At 39.1% G+C, this 17633-nt stretch overlaps 1 protein-coding gene across 1 annotated transcript in view; it reads left to right on the top strand.

Annotated features, from left to right (window-relative positions):
- Positions 1-17633, top strand: part of dchs2 (dachsous cadherin-related 2) — a 31310-nt gene that overhangs the window by 3507 nt on the left and 10170 nt on the right. Inside the window, exons 2-12 of the mRNA XM_027283661.1 lie at positions 2848-3039; positions 3166-3397; positions 4635-4871; positions 6683-7711; positions 7803-7990; positions 8592-8685; positions 8825-8994; positions 9690-10533; positions 10684-10923; positions 14735-14869; positions 17326-17535. Of these exons, the coding sequence (XP_027139462.1) occupies positions 2848-3039; positions 3166-3397; positions 4635-4871; positions 6683-7711; positions 7803-7990; positions 8592-8685; positions 8825-8994; positions 9690-10533; positions 10684-10923; positions 14735-14869; positions 17326-17535 (3571 nt within the window). The remainder of the gene's footprint in view (positions 1-2847; positions 3040-3165; positions 3398-4634; positions 4872-6682; positions 7712-7802; positions 7991-8591; positions 8686-8824; positions 8995-9689; positions 10534-10683; positions 10924-14734; positions 14870-17325; positions 17536-17633) is intronic.

Genomic DNA, 17633 nt, shown 5'->3' with positions numbered 1-17633 from the left:
TTTAGATAAGTAGATATGTGGACATTTACTTTCAAGCATGTTTTTTAAATATATATGCTGAAGATTTGGGTGCAAACAGCATCAGTTGAATATTCAACATCTAATGCTCTCTGTGTTGCTGTCTCTTTTTACATCTCATAAAACAAAAGTAGCTTTCACTCTATACGCACAAAGACATCAGTGTTTCTCCTAAACACACACACACACACACACACACACACACACACACACACACACTCTGTCCAGTTCATCTCCGTGGCTTTATATGATAGAAGTGATGCCCGCCTGGTACCACAAGCTGAAGGCCATTACAAAAGAAACCTATTTTTATAAGTGTGTGTGTGTTGTTTTAAATACATACAGGTGTTGATGTCAAATTGATTGTGACTATTTACAACCAGTCCAAAAAAACAAAGATAATAAATTATTATTATTTGTTGTTGATTAATTTTCTAGATGTAACAGAAACTGGGTGTGATTCGCTAATGTATTTTAAGTTGTCTGTGGTTCATTAGCTAATCACACACAGTAAACACTCTTACTCATACTTTAACTAAGCACAAAACAGATGATTAACTTAGCACATATTATTTTATTGACCTTTTTGTGATCACAAAAGGAAACCGATAACATAACAGACGGCTGTAAAAAGCAGGTGACCTCTGTGAAGACAAAAACTATACAAATGATTAATACCATATTGTCCTTGACAACAGTTTATGTTCTTCTGATATACAGAACTTATCATGTTCTCATGATATTCATCTTTGGATCGTGGACAAAACAAGACATTTGAAGATGTTTTCTGACGTTATATGGACCAAACAACTGATCTATTAATCAAGAAAATGATCAATAGACTAATCGATTGCCTCCTTATTCTATCCATAACAATTACAAACAGACATCAGGAAAAATCCAGGTTTTTTTAAAATTGTTGTCTTGGCTGCTGTAAAACCATAAAATAACCTTTTCCATTGCATCAACTTCAGACTAAAATGAACAAATTAACAAAATACAGACTTGAATAAGGATTACAGACAAGTTTCACAAGCTCAGCCTACGTTTTGTGAACATGCAAGCTGTGAACAGAGGAACAAATGTCTTGCAACCTCATATTAATGTTCCCGGATGTAAAGTCAGTTCAAAGGCTTGTAGGGTGTGTTACACGTCTAAACAGACCTTGACCCATGTCTCTAAAAGTCCCTGTGATCAGAGTTCATAAAATCTGAGATGATATCATCTTTATGACTGGAAAGTGAACAGCGCTCTAGCTGTAAAACAAGTCTTTTGTCACGAGCACAGTCAGACATGAAAGGTTGGATCTGTGGCGTGTTTTTACTCGACAGTTTTGTTTTCCACTGCAATAATACTCCTCACCCTTTGATCGTGGGGGATTTTTTATGCTTTTATTATATTGACCTTCTCTGGCAGAACAAGACAAGTAGTATGATTCATGATAACTACTAAACATTCACACATGGACGGTGACGCTGACTGCAGTGTTGCGTGACTGTTAATAACGGATATGTTGCAACATATCTGTTTCACTTCAAAGTTGTACATGAAAATTTGCAATCTGTATATTCTATATACAGAATATGTCAGAGATGTAATATAACATTCATAACTATATTTTCATTAGTATATAATGACCTGAAAAGAATCATTTTTGTTATTATTTTACTGATCTTAATAACAAAAATAAACAAGGAAGTCTGTAAAAAGTAAGTTCAATTAAAGTGCAGACAACAAAAGCACAATAATGTGGTGGTCTCCTGTTTTAGTGAACATGATGTAACATATGTGAACAAGACAAACCTACACAGTGAGTGATTAGACGAGGTTAATATGACAGAACATGCATACAAAGATAGTGTATTTATTGTGTATTGACAAGTAGGACGGCAGATTATCAGGCGTGGTTACACTACTGTAAATGGGCGTGAGAATCGATCGTATGTATATGTAGGTGGTGTAGATATAGAGGCGGAGCAGTTACCAAGCAAAACATATAAGTAACTGGGAAAAGACACGCAAGAAAATTACAGTTATAGAAGAATTTGATCAAAGTGATTGAGAAAGTTTATCAGCAGGAAAAATAAAAGCCCTATATGGGTTTATACATAAACTGTAATGAAGTGGTCTAAAATATGACTTGGCATAAAAACCCTGTGATTTAAAGGAGGTTTATAGATTTACACAAGGTGAACACAGCAGATAACAGATCGAGGCAAGTGGCGGTTACAAGGCTTTAAAATTTTAAGTAAACAAACGTCTGCATACAACACATGTTTGACATTTTAATTAACAATGTGATTTCCTTATTACACTCCTTTCTTTTCATTATCATGCTCACTTCACATACATTCAACAGCACGATTCAATTTTATTTATACAGGTTATCTCATGACACTTTCCATATAGATACACTATAATATTAATATTATAATAATTCTATGATATTATTCACAGAAGGTTAACAATTCCCACAGTGAGCAAGCACTTGGCAACGGTCATTTTAACTGGCAGAAACCTTACTGGACATGCAGCAACCAGTTGAATTTAAGATTTTAACTTTTATTAGATATTACTTTGATTATAAACTTTAATCGAGAGGCAACTAATAGTAATAATCTGAATAATAATATTTGTAGTGGACGCCAAGCATCACCACAGCAGCAGGCTTGTTAATCAGCCTTCTTAACATGCACATAGTTCATGTAAAATCCATATAAGTCTTTCTCTGCAGTGCTTTTTATTGGGTTTGTTTGGATTTCTGTATCAGGCAGCATTTGGGTGTCTGAAAGCTCATTAAACTGTATTTTTTTGTGGGGTTTTTTTTAGGTTGTTGCCACAGATGCAGACAGTCCTGAGTTTGGCACACTGCTCTACTCCTTGTCTGATGGCTTTGACAAGCAGGACAAACACCCTCTCTTCAAAATCCACCCACAAACCGGAGAGCTGTGCGTCTCTCAAGATATCGATCGGGACTCAGGACACACAGCCCACGACATTCTGATCAAAGCTGAAGATCCAGTGAGTGGTTTGTGTGCCTGACCGTCATGATTTACTCCCTGCACTGTGACCATAACATGGTTGCAATGTTGTGTTTGACCCACAAACTGCAGCTTTCTAAGTTTTGTCTTGTTCTTCAAATATCAGGGAGGCCTGAGTGCTCAAACCTACGTGCACATTGAGGTAGAAGATCTGAATGATAACGCTCCAGTGTTTAACCCTGACGAGTACACCATGAGCATCAGCAGCCACGCACAGCCCGGCACAGAAATCCTCAATGTTATCGCGACTGACCGAGACTCTGGCAGGTTCGGACAGGTCACCTATGATGTCCTTCCTGGTGACATGTCCAGTTTGTTTGCCCTGGATAAACAAACAGGTAGGCACTCTGAAGAAAACACTTTTCATTTAGCTTAATTCATCAATCTTTCTGTCCTAAGTCAGGTGGCCTGAGGGGCAAAACACAGCAAAAAAAACATTTCACAAAACTGAGAAAGTAGAGACAACTATTTAATGTTTTTTAAACAATGTGTTTTGCCCCTCAGCGCCGCTGTACTTATGGTACTTTCTGTTTGTACGTCCACACTCACCATATTAACGGAAAGTAACACAACATTGCTTACAGTTTGAGTTCTTAAACTCTCAAGCTCCTTTAAGTAAGTTGTTTGGCTGGCAGTCCCAGAATTCAGGGATAAACAACTTCTTACTTTGTGTAAGTCTCCATGATATGATTGCGGGTGTCACTGCTCAGCAGGGGTGGTGCCCAAAGCTTTATATCCCCATGTGGCAGAGATAAGATTTGCACTTGGCCACAATTTAATACTGAATAAAACTTTAACTAAGTAGAAAAGCAGTTTCAAACAATATTTGAAGTAGTAGTTTTAAGGTAACTTCAGGTGACATTAAAATGAGTCATGTTCCTCAACCATCTGTCACGTCTGTCGATTAATGCAGTAAATAACATGTTGGCTAATGTAGATGTGGTTATCACCAATGCATGGTGCAAATTTGGCTGTGAACAAAATCTGTTCCAGCCATTTTAGGTTAATTTCAATGTTTGTTTTAAACTGCAAATAACTCAACTACTTTTAATCGCCTGTTTGTTTTTCTCACATTGTTTTTGTGCTGTTTCCTTCGTCTCTCTTTGAAAAAAAGTTTTAATCTCATCATGACTTATTTTCTCAATTCATTAATTAATAGGTTTGGCTAAAAAATGTCAGTCAAAAATGAAGTATAATTTCCCAAAGCTCAAAGTGATGAATACAAATTGCTTGTTTTGTCCGGCAACAGAAGATTAAAAAAGATTAATTTTACATTGATATGAAAGAAAGAAAATCATCAAATTCTCAAATTTCAGATGCTGGAACCAGAGAAACTTTGTTATTCTGGCTTGAAAAATGATTGACATTAACAATCAATCAAGAATTGGTCAATGTTTAATTAGTTTTTTCAATCAGCTATTCTTGGCTTCAAACACAATGCGACATTTACTTGGTTAAATAAAGGAAAAGCAAGCAAGAAAGAAAAATGGCAGACCTTCAGTTACATTATTTTTAAATAATTGCATGACCTGAAGTTTAACGAATAAATGTGTGAACTTTCTGTTGTCCGTGTAGGAATGCTCTTCCTGACCTCCACTCTGACCCATCTGGGTGAAGCCAGTGTGAAGCTCTCAATAACAGCACAGGACGGGGATGGCTTGACCTCAGTCAGGCCTGCAGAGGTCACCATTAATGTTTTACGCAGCGCACAGGCTCCAGCTGTGTTCCAGAGGTCACGCTACACTTTTACAGTGCCCGAAGACACACCGCCAGGCACTTCTGTGGGGAAGGTGGAGGCCATAAACCCAGCAGGTGAGCGCAGATCGGGATCATCCTCATGTGCCAGTCTGAGAGTAGCTGGGTGAGAGGTGGCAGTTGATGATCACAAATTAAGTTGGTTTGTTGTTTTATGAGGGAAAACAGCAAACCAGAAAACTGTTGTAAATGTCCTCAAACGGCATCATGGCCCTCACCTCCCTTTTTGTGTTTGTTTCCTCTCACAGTCCAAGCAACATGCATACTCTAATTATTATTTCTGCCAACACTTACTTTTAATTTACCCAGTTTGGTTTACAATGTACATACAAGCAAAAATGCTGAAATAAAGTTGACTTTAGAAGACGCTGTGCGCTGCAGAAATGCAGTATTTGAGCAGGACCTGTCCTGATAGATGACTGTGACAAAGACAAAGGAGTGACCATTGTTCAAATCTCCTTTAATCTTTAATCCTCTTTAGCCACTTGTACAGATGACAGATGATACGGGGTCAAAGACAGTTGTACACTGCACTGTCTCATTGTTCTTAGAGATAAAGGACAGTCCTGTCCTGTAAATACACACCTGAACTGGTGGGTTTTATTGTTATTATAAATATGTCTAGTATAAAAAAGATTTTATTAGATGTAGTTGCGGATAAAAGTAAGTACATATTATAAATGCAAATGGGATTATCAATGGGAGAGACAGCAGATTGTATTCTGGATAATATTTGATCAACAGTAACATTGACTAGATGTTTCCAGACTCCCCAGTTTTTAAGGATTATCCCTCCATAGTCCACTTGTAACGTTGCCACCAACTCCACTGAGTCCCTTCAGCAGCTAAACCACTCTACTACACTAGACAGTCGCTTAAGGTTGTCTAATCAATTAACAGATTAACATTTCAACTTAAAGAACTGGGCCTGTGTGACAAGGGTCGGGCACCGTTAATCTCAGGTCAGTGGTCTGTGGTTGCAGCAAACACTTGGAGGTGATTAATGAGCTCTTCTGACCTGCACTTTAATTACTGCATGTTGCTTACTGTGTGTGTGTGTGTGTTCTCCACTGTGTGCATGAAAGAATATAGATAATGAGGAAGACATTATACTCTACATACTCTTTTGCATTAAAAAAGATTAGCATCTAGCACGGCATACAACTGTTATTGTTATTCTGAGTGTAACTCTAGTTGGACCTTCTTGATTTTGCACCAAACAAGGCAGCGTGTGGCCTATTGTAAATACACTATTATGTAAATATTTTTCTTCTTTCTGTCTTTACTTTCTTTTTTTTTAACTTTTGTTTCATTTTCTTAATTTATTTTTTATCAGTTTATGAGTGAAAGCCGAGACCTGAGGTTGGGAGCCGCTGATGTAATCTGACAAAAAGCTTTGCAAACCAAAATAAAATAAAAAATATAGAGGAAATGTCTTGTCACAACACGCATGAGGAGGCATTGGTGGACATGTTTACTGAGACTGTGAGTCAAATGTTAAATGTCAGAAGTGTTGTGTTTGTACTTTCATACATATGCTGAACTTCTTAACTCTTACCCTGACAAATACCCACCATAAAAACTAATACTGAAACTATTAAAAACTGAACTGAAACTGTTGTTAATCAACTAATGTGTGTCACAATTTTCCCAGATGTTGAGAAGTTTAAACACTAGTTCACATTTTACCATAAAAATCTATATGTAGTAGATACTGTATAATTTATATTGTATATTGTATGGATGAAACTGTCTCTGGAATATATTGATGTTGAATTGTCTCAGATCTCAGATCTCCACGATCTAGGAGAACCAACCCTGTAATGTTTTGTTGTTTATTTACCAATCAAAACTCTTTGTCTTCACAGACTTCACAGAATCAGTATCCTACCGAATCTCATCTGGAGACCCTCAGGGTTTGTTCTCTGTTCATCCGCAGTCCGGCCTGATCAGCAACGTCAAACCTCTGGACCACGAGTCGCAGCCATATGCACTGCTGGTTCTTCAGTCCTACACCGACACCTCTCCAGTTTACAGCACCACCCAAGTCAACATCACTATTGCCGACATTAATGACAACACTCCAGTTTTCCCCAAAATCAGTGACACCATCACAGTGTCTCAAAACACACTCCCAGGGACAGTGTTATTCATCGCTCATGCACACGACTATGACAGTGGTGCTAATGGGCAGGTGCAGTATTACCTGAAAAGTACCAGGAATGGTATGTTTGTTGTTGACCAGAACCTTGGGACCGTTACATTAAACCAGAGTTTACAGGTGGATCATCAGCAGAGGTACAGCCTTGAAATCGTGGCTAAAGATGAGGGAGAACCCTCCCAGAGCTCTACACTGACCCTCACAGTCAAGGTGGACCGCACCGCTGCTGAAGACAGCCTAGCCTTTGAGACATTAGTCTACCAGGTGGAGATAGGTGAGGGCTACAGGAAAGATTCAAGGGTCATCCAGGTGAGGGCACACCGGAGCCGGGGCGGACACATGTCAAACTCAGGCCTCACCTACTCCTTGGTGGCAGAAGCTGGATTTCCTCCTGCTCCGTTTCGGATTCACCCAAAGACGGGATGGTTGTATCTCTCCCACAGTCTGGACTACGAGACAGAATCCATGTTTCGTTTTCGGGTGTTGGCCACAGCCAGGGAGGCCTCGCTGGCCAACATCACAGCTACGGCTACAGTGACAGTGTTGGTGCTTGACATCAATGATAATGCCCCGGTGTTCAGCAATGAGGTTTACTACTTCACTGTGTCAGAGGGGTCGTCACCTCAAGACCTGGTGGGAACAGTCAAGGCCATGGATAAGGATTCTGGGAAAAACGGCCAGCTGTCCTACATCCTGCTCTCAGATGGGAAGTTCTTTCGCATCAACGCTAAAACAGGTAAAACAAAAGATTCACATCAATAACACTATCTCAAGGTCATGTTAGCTTTTACTGTTCATCCATGCATCCTTTCTCGGTACCCTTACAGGTGAAATTATCAACTGGGTGGCATTGGACCGGGAGCAGCACAGCCAGCACAGTCTGAAGGTGATGGTGACAGACCAGGGCCACCCTCGTCTCAATGCCACTGCCACTGTTCACATCCTGGTAACCGACATTAATGACAACACTCCACAGTTTACACACCTGTCTGCCAGCAAGGAGCTCAATGTTCAGGTAAATGTTTGGATTTTGCTTGTTTATTGTACTAAAGAGAAGGCGAGGAGGTCTTGCCTGGATATTCATTTTCATTCTTGTACACCGAAAACCCTGAAACACTGGAGATTGACCCCAGATGTTAAATCGTCGTCAGACAATAGCCGATGGGTTCCAAGATTGTAGACGTTCAAACTTTTTTCAGCACAAATTACAGAACAGCAACTGAGTGTAGATCTTGTGGTGCGACTGCTGTGTCAGCTGTTGTTTCCAAGGCCAAGAATTAACTTTCGATGTCAGTATTTTGGCCTTTTTTGTCATTACCACAGTCTGTCAGTTGATCTTTCAACATGCCTAACACTTGCCTAAAATGATATCTTATGAAAAAGCAACATTATATGAGTCGTGGGAATTCATGGTGCCATAATCCAACCCCTGAGGAACTCTGGAATAAGAGATGATCTGCATCTTAACACTCCATCTCATTCTTAAGCCGCTCCCTGCACTTTATGTCAGATAGCATTGTGTTGATTGACTTGCAGCATATCTTCAAAGTTTATAGCGTTTTTAAAATATAGTGTTATATCCAATATAACTCACACTGTTCTTCACTTTATTGCAGATACGGGCCGATCTACCAGCGGGATCCTTGGTGACAAACTTGTTCGCCAAAGATTTAGACGCAGGAGAAAATGGAACAGTCACCTTCTCATTAGGTGATGAACATTTTTATTATTATGTTCTGTGATTATGTTATGAACATCATGTTTTTTTTTGGATTTGTGGAGAGCTGCAGTACACACTTTAGCACTTGTTGATGAGTTGTTGAATATCAACATCTTGTATCTCTCTTAGTTGGTTTCGAGAAGGAGGGTCTTGGACACTTTGAGATTGACAGTGAAACTGGAGACGTCCGAACAACAGAGCTTTTCGCCCAGAACACTGAACCGTACTACACTCTGAAAATAAGTGCCAAAGACAGCGGAGCTACACCTCTGGAGGAAACTGCAGTCATTCATATACAGGTACAGTCATGCCTCAACTTTATTACTTATAGTTCAAGTGAAATTTCTGCTGGATATACAGTTATTAATTAAATTTAAAACTTGCATAACAAAATTGCAGAAGAGTTTTATTTGTTGTCGAACATGGGAGCCACGTTTTATCAAAGATCCTAGATCTCATAGCTTAGCTCTTTAAAAACATATCACTACTTGTATCCTGTCAGCGTATCCTTAAACTGATAACAGTAGTAGTATTCGTCTGTACAGATCTGTGTACAGGTGCTTTGCCTGTGTGATTTGATATTTACTTTTCAAAGAGAGCAAGAAAGGTGGTCATCACACTAAATGCTGCAAGCGACTAAGTGTAGCCGTACAGAAATGACAGAAGATAACATGATACAAAAAAAATCTAAATAACCTAAATACATACAAAAGTAATTGTTGTAAAGTAGGCTCTATCCGATGCCTTAAATATATTTTTACAAATGCACAGAGATATAAGAAAAGAACACATTTCTAAGTAGTCTAAGTTCAGCACCGGGACGAGAGATTTATCTGTTTTCTCTTTCTTTCGTCTCTCTCTTTGAGGTTTCTCGTCCCTTCAAGCAGAACCACATGATACGCTTTGTGGCATTTTCTTGTCCCTTGTCTTATTAACTCAGCTTTTTTTCTTTTCTAGTGTTTCGACTTGCTCTAACTTTGCTATGCACCCGCAGGTTCATGGATTTGAGGCTCTGTATGGTCGCTCTGACCATCAAATTGTGAGACGGTTTACTGTGAAAGAGGACACGGAGCCGGCGACTGTTATCGGCTCTGCCAGTGTTGCAGATAAAGAGAGATTCCACTATTCCATCTCTGAAGGTGACGGGAGCATTCACTTCGGCATTGACGGCTCCTCTGGTGAAATATATATCAACCAGCCGCTGGACTATGAGTCTGCCATGCAGTACTTCCTTGTGGTTCGAGCTGAAGATGCAGCACTCACTCCTGGAGTGAACATGTCTGTGCTGGTTAATGTGATGGTGGAGGATGTAAACGACCACACACCCTGGTTCCCTGATAAACTGGTGACGTTCGGTCTGTCGGAGGACGCCACAGTCGGATCACTGGCGTTTGCTTTTCATGCCAGAGACGCCGATGGGACCTTTCCTAACAGTGCCCTCCGCTACTCCCTGACCTTTGACTCTGAGCTCAGCACCCCTTCATCACGCTTCCCCTTTCAGATCAACCCTTACACAGGGAGCCTGACTGTAGCTGCACCTTTAGACCGGGAGACCACCCCGAGCTTTGCCTTCACTGTAACAGCCACCGACCAGGCGAAGAGAAAGGACGAGCGTAAAGCGACATCTGTGACTGCGCAGGTCTACCTGCTCGATGTGAACGATAACCGTCCGGTGTTTATATCAGCCGACACAGTACAGGTGATGGAGGATGCAGAGGTGGGGAGTCTGATGCATCATTTTGTGGCCATAGATGGGGATCTAGGTGAAAATGGGGTCGTCTCTTACGTCATCTTGGCTGGAAACAAGAAAGGATTCTTTACAATAGAGGAGAAAACAGGTAGGATTGAATGAATGACATTTATTAGTAGATAGATTGATAAATATCTATCTATCTAATATACCTATATATAATATACAACATTTTTAAGCCACTTCAACTTCTAAGACTAGAAGGCATTCACCATCTTTTCCCTCTCGTCTTCTATAGGCCTCTTGTTTCTCTCGGCACCTCTGGACTATGAGACACAACGTTTCCACCGTCTGACCGTCCGTGCAGTGGACCACGGCCTGCCCTCGCTGTCCTCCACCCAGACTCTGACAGTGGAAGTGGGGGACGTGAACGACCAGTCACCGGTCTTCAGTCAGAGTATCTACAATGCCACTGTGGCAGAGAACAGAGACCCCGGAGAGCCAGTAATCAGGGTGTCAGCCACTGATAAGGATTCAGGTAATGATTATCAGCTTTTTATATCATCATGGTGTTTTCATATAAAAATTTAAATAGGAAAGTTTATTATCACATTAGATAAATAACAGCATCAGATCCTCACAACTGAGAAAGCGGAACCAGAAAATATTTAGCTTAAAGAAATCTAGTTAAACATTTAAACGATTAATTGACTATTTGGTTCAGCTCTTATTTATTCAAAACTATATTTTCTCATCTTTTAGTATGAAAATTTTCATGCTAAAATCTGAGAAACACAGACTTTTGAGCATGAAATTTGATCTTGGGAACAGTAGTTTGATTATGCTGAGCTTTCGGTCAGATCTCCTAGTCTGGATCAGTGAACGTCATGTTTTTATGATGTTAGTTCAGTTGACATGACCTCAGTATGGTTGAGTATATACTGTAACTTAACATCAGATTCATATTTCAGGTTAGGTGATAACTGAACCAACTCTGAAAACCACGAGATGCAATCAAAAGCTGTAGGATAAAAAAATAGGAATTGCACTTTGAGTTAACAAATTACAGATTGACAGATACACCTCACCTCCTGTTGATGGTAGTTGAATTAGATCTGGTCAGACTCCTGCTGGTCCAGACACCAAACTATCTGCTGTGTACTCTTTTGCTGACTTTTTCGTTTTTGCTGAGATTTTTCTTTATTTTCCTTTTCTGAACTGAGGGTCTAAGGATAGAATATGTTACATGTTGTAAAACCTGAAATCACCTGAAAATAAACTAAACTAAAATGCTAATTGTGGATATGCAAAAAAAAAAAAGTTTTTCTCAAGAGTAACGGATGATCCCTTTCAGTGTACACCTGATTTTCCAGCCAGGAGAGTTACACAATTTACAAAGCTCTTCTTATGATTTGATATTGCAGGTGTGAGGGTGAGCTGCAGTTTTCATTGAGTAGCATTAATGTTTAGTGTGAAATAGTCCTCCTGTGGAAGTGGAAATAGCAGTATGCCTCAAAAGTGCCTAGATGGCAGCACTCGCATGTGTCCTTGAGACCTAACAGCCTTGAACCATCAACTCAAAGTAACACAGCAAATATAAGTCAAGGACAAATCGTCCTCAATAATAGTGTATTTTATAAATTATGAAGACATGAATAGGTGTAATACTCTGTGGCATTTAAACCTGGTGTAATATTTTACAATACTTGATGTATTTAATAGCAAAAAAAGAGGAAATTCTCCAATCATTCTCAGTTTCAGCATAATGGTTTCTTTATATTATTTTTAAAGCAGAGTAGCACATGACAAAATACAGTTGAGCCGCAGCTCACCCTGCCATGTTTTGGTTAAATTTCAGCGCTGCAGTGAATCATGGTTATCGTCTGTTTTGTTTCACTCCATTAGCAGTTTAATTGAAACCAACCCCTGCTCATCACGTTGACAGTACAGGTCCTTTTAAATACCGGAGGTGGAGGACATGTGGCAGGAGGATCAGTACAGGAGGGGTTTTCGATGTGAACTAACATTCTTGGGGGTGAGAATTGTCCAAGAACAGCAAGCAACACAGTTCCTCTGGGAGATTTGAAAGGTCCCCTCTCATGATGATTTCTATAATCCAAGCCATCTGTGCCAATAGGCGCCGTGTTTTCATCTGTCTCCTCAAATAGGCTCGTCTGGCAGCTCAGCCGGCTCTCCCACCAGTCTTATTTGATTATCATTTGTGTTGCTTTTTCCCCCACTGCTCCGCAAAAGATGACCATTGTTTTGTGCCTGTGCTGGTCTCCGTATCCAGTTTCCATGTGTTGGAATCAGTCAGAGTAGATGTGCAATATCAATGAGTGTGACAGCTAACCTTTGTGTTACTCTGCGTGTCCTTGACTTCACTTTTTGGAGCAAATGTCCATGTGTTTGAAGAACTTCTGTGGTAAGATTTGATCACCACATCAGACTTACCAAGTGCACATGCATTATTACACACGCTAAAACTGGTCTCTTTTTTTTATTATTTACTTTTTCACTCATGTCTGTGGTGAAGCTCTCTTAAATCTCACAATTGTTTACTGAATGTTATCAAAAGTACAAAGAATTTGCTCTGTTTATTTGATGAGTATCCATCATTGTCTTATGTAATGAGTACAAATGAAGTCACCCTGTAAACTTAAATGACTTTATTAATCCCCAGAGCAGAAACTAGTCACAACACATAAAAAACACTGTCACATCAAAAGTAACTTAACACGTAACACATTTGTGTAGTAATAAATCAATCAATTAATGGATAATAAATAATAGACTAATGATCAAGTGATGCAACTAAAAAGAAGCAAACATAATTAGACCTTAGATTTATGTCACAGACACACCCCACATTTCAGAAAACAAGTAAATATCACGTGCCAGTATAAAGTTTCATAGTTGTGGGAAACAAAAGTCCTTATTAAATCGTTTTGTGGAGCATTCGTAAATAATCCTTCAACACACTTTTTAGAAGATAAAGAGGTTTTTAATAAACTTATCCTGTTCCTATCATTGGCTGTGATATTAGTACACCAATGTGTAAAGGTGGTTTATTTAAATTATCATTTACCTTCCGTTGTATCTAGCCATGCAGATAGTTTTTGGTTTTATTTGAGCAGGTTTTTTAGGTCTCTGGATACAAAGGTGGTGAATATATTTTGACACATTTCAAAAATCCTGCAACACTTGTTTACTACTTTGTTGTGAGACCAATGCTTCTCCTTACGTTTTGACCCCTTAATAATATTTTCCATCCACATGTGCCTCATTAGGTGGAGTTGCGCCACCAATTCCCTACTCTGCTTCAACAGGTTTCATAAGAGCTATTTGTTTGTAAGGAAGAAATTGCCTCCAAAAATTGATCACAGGGATCCTTCAAGTGAACCCTACTTACTGCATGATGCAGATATTTTTAGACACTGCAATCCTGTTTTCTCTGCATCAAACACTAAAAGCTCCCACACCATTTCATATCCATGAACACTGCACCCATTCATTGTGCAGCACAGGTAAGCAGGGAACAGTCTTCTCAAACTCAGGTGATCACTACAGTTTGTCATTTCAAAGCTGACTTTCTTTTCTGGGTTCATATGAGTGGCCGTCAATAGAGGAACCATAAGACCTGTAATGAGCAGGGCCAGACTAGAGCAGGAAAGAGCTCAGATAAAGGTTTTGCTCCCCCGTTGGTTTTTTAAAGGTGACACATTACAACAGCTCCTGTTTTCAATTTGGCATCAGATAAGGCCTGTCTGACCTAGAAGCAGCCATGAATGTGAATTCACCCGATGAGGTGCTAAACTCAACTTCACAACTGACATAAAAGATAAGATCGAAAGAAAAGAAAATAATTGTATTAGTTTTGATGGAGACCTGAAAAGGAAATGTATATAAAAATGGATTATATCCACATGCATTTATTCAATCATTAAGGATGATAGAAGAGAGCATATGTTAAACATTTATTAAATATCATTTACAGAAAAATTAGAGGTACATTCTTCTCTATAAATTATATTTACAGTAAATGTATTTGATATATTTTAATGAGTAGATTTTTGTTTTGGCTGTGAGGACAAAGAGTATCCTGTATCCTTGACAACACTGTGTGTCTGTTCCTCTTTGAATGTGTGCATCTGTACATTAAGATCTGTCATGTGATCACAATGTTAAGCTTTAGATCATGAGGTACAGGACAATCGATAACCATGAGAATAACACTGGGATCATAATTCTTCTCTTTCCTGCTTAGTTTTAGTATTTTTCCTCACACTTTTTAACAGTTACCCCAGAGCTTGTAAAACATACATTAATCTCCTGTGTTCCTCCCCCAGAGGAGAACGCCGTGGTGTGGTACAGTCTGCTGCCCGGCCCCGGGTACGAGCTCTTCAGCATCAACCCTTACACCGGTCTGATCACCACTACCTCCTACCTGGACAGAGAGCAGCAGCAACATTTTACCCTCCGAGGTAAGACACAGGCACATGCTGATGTTCAAACACATTAAATGCTTCATGTTATATGTGATATTTAAAAAATAAAAGTGAAAATAAAACAACAATGGCTGTCCATAGAAGTTCATGATGAAAAGAAATCCACTCCAAAAAATATATAGAAGTGTTTATATTTAGACATTTTACCAAGGAGCATGAGGAGACATGAGAACTTCTCCTGGTTTAACATGATTGTCACTTCACTTGTATATTATTTAAGAAAATTCGACTTTTTCAAATGCCCTGTTAAAGATAAAGTCAACAAACATATGGACATTGAGATAACAGAGTCTCACCTAGCTTTCAACCTCATCTGAAATAAAGTGCACCTCTGCTAACGTCAGAAGAAATTATTAAACTTTTATGAACATAATTACGAGCTCATTAAGCTTCACGGAAAGCGAGCGGTGGCTCTACATCACACAGTATTTAATGAGCGAGGCTATTGTTGAACCCATCATCTTTTAACTACATGGATCGACCTGATCCAGCCCAGCAGGAGAGGTGAGCGATTGATCACATGGCAAGGTTTTCTTAGCTGTAATTAATCAGAGCGGCATGTTACAATGTCCAGGGGAAAAAAATAAAAAACGTTTTTTACGTTTTACGAGTTGGGAAAAGAAGAGATAAACAGCACAATCTATAACAATCAGGTGCTGATGAGTGAGAAAGGAACATGCCGCTGCGCTGCACACCAGATGGATGCATGTTTATAGTCTGCTTTGTGTGTATACACTATATGTATATTAGTGTAGTGTATTGACCAGCTAGACCTGCATCATCACTGGCTGTTATCAGGATTTCTTGGACGCAACATGTTTAAAGAAATTGCTTTCAGTGTGAAAAGTGAAAGCTATTTGAAAGCCTGTTCTTGTTCTTTGCACAATGTTCCTGTTTGGAACATTTAAGTCAACACTTGGCTCACATCTTCCTACTAAAGGGTTCTGAAAATATCTTTTCAAAAAAAATCTTAACCTGCTAAAACAAAACCTATGAAATAGTTTGCTACAGGCTCTATCAAACGCAGACGTTTGTCTCATTCTTTACGCCTCTCTGTTTCTCATTCTCTACCTTCTCTTTTGTCATGCTTCACAGCCAAAGTCATAAAGAGGTCTGCCTTTTGTATGAACGCAACGTTATTCAGCAGATTGATTTATGTTAAGGAAACAGTAGACTTTTAAAGGCCTGGGGTACAGTATATGCAACCTCTGCTGAATGCGCTGCTGCACCCTCTGCGTTTCGAAGTGTTTGCTTTCACTCTCTTGTGGGCATATACAGTAATTATTCAAACTATTTAGCAGTGTTTAGTAGTAAACTGCTTTCAGATGTTTTATCATAATATTTGTACAGTCAACAGCGATGAACAATTAAATATAATAACAAAATATAATAACAGGAAAGCCTGAATGTCTTGAAGTTGTGCCAGAAGCATACTGGGCTTATTGGGAAATATGTGGGGACAATTTTCTCTGGCTGCAGATGAATTTGGAAAGAAATCTATTAAAAGATATGACACTATACTTTATATTGACAGGATTTTTGTTCATTCTCAGGGTCTATACTGCTGTTAAACCAAAACCAAAAAATTGTTTATTGTGGTCTTCAGAGATTACAAAGCAAAACTGTATATTTCCATACGCTGTTGCAGGTAATTTGTGTTTTCTTTAATATATACAGTAAATGATTGTTGGATGAACTCTTATGATAAGAGTCTGTGGCCTTTTTTTGAGTTGCTTACCTATAGTTGCACAATTTTGGTACAGACTGAAATGTTTCAATAGCTTTTAGATAATTCTTCATTTAATTTAGCACGTACAGTATATTCATGTTCCCCAGAGGATGAATCCTAATACCTTTATTCACCCCTTGAGCTTTCTTCTTGTACATTAAATGATGTCAAAATGTAGTAAATGTACCTGCTGAACATCAGCATGTTAGCATTGTTGATGTGCCTTTAGTTCAAAGCACAGACCTAAGTTGTCTACAGTTTTATTTATATTGTACCAAATCATAACAGAGGAATCTCTGGGCACACAGTACAGCCACATAGGGATGCTAGCATTGCTATAGACTATTAATCATGTTCACTCAATCCCTTGTATTTAAGCCCAAGAATCATAAATCAGTGGCATTGTGGTGGCCAAGTGGTTAAGACTCACACTGTGACTGAAATGTCTCTGGTTCGATTCCAGCTGGGAATCGGTTACATGTCTCTCTCTCTCTCACTAACTATTTTCTGACTGCATGTCTATCTAATAAATGTAAAATGCCAAAAACAAATTAATAGAAATTTCTGACTATAATGTGAATCACTGTGTTTTGTTTTTCAGGCAGAAAACAAAGACATTAGATTGTTGATTTCAGAATAGAGAGTAAAAACAATAACACGATTTCAGCCAAGTTTAAGTGTTCCATTCGATTCCTATCCGTAGTCCAGGCTCGTGACAGCAGCACGCGGCCCCTGACGGGTACGGCCACAGTGCTGTGCTCTGTGCTGGACGACAATGATAATCCTCCAGAGTTCATGCAGTCATCCTTCCAGGTCAGCCTCCCAGAAAACCTTCCCCCTGGGGTTGTTCACACTGCTCAGGCCTCTGATCCAGACCATGGAGAAAATGGAACTATACACTACTCAATATTAGGTAAGGAGCCCAAAAAAGTATAACGTCATCTGTAATAAGAATCCTTTAGCTTAGGCCAAACTAATTTGGAAAGGAAAATTTGGAGGCAAATTTTAAGA

Source organism: Larimichthys crocea, chromosome X (genome assembly GCF_000972845.2).
Source record: "Larimichthys crocea isolate SSNF chromosome X, L_crocea_2.0, whole genome shotgun sequence".
Taxonomy (NCBI): domain Eukaryota; kingdom Metazoa; phylum Chordata; class Actinopteri; family Sciaenidae; genus Larimichthys; species Larimichthys crocea.
Note: the sequence above shows the minus strand (reverse complement) of the source record. Positions and strands in the feature narration are given on the sequence as shown.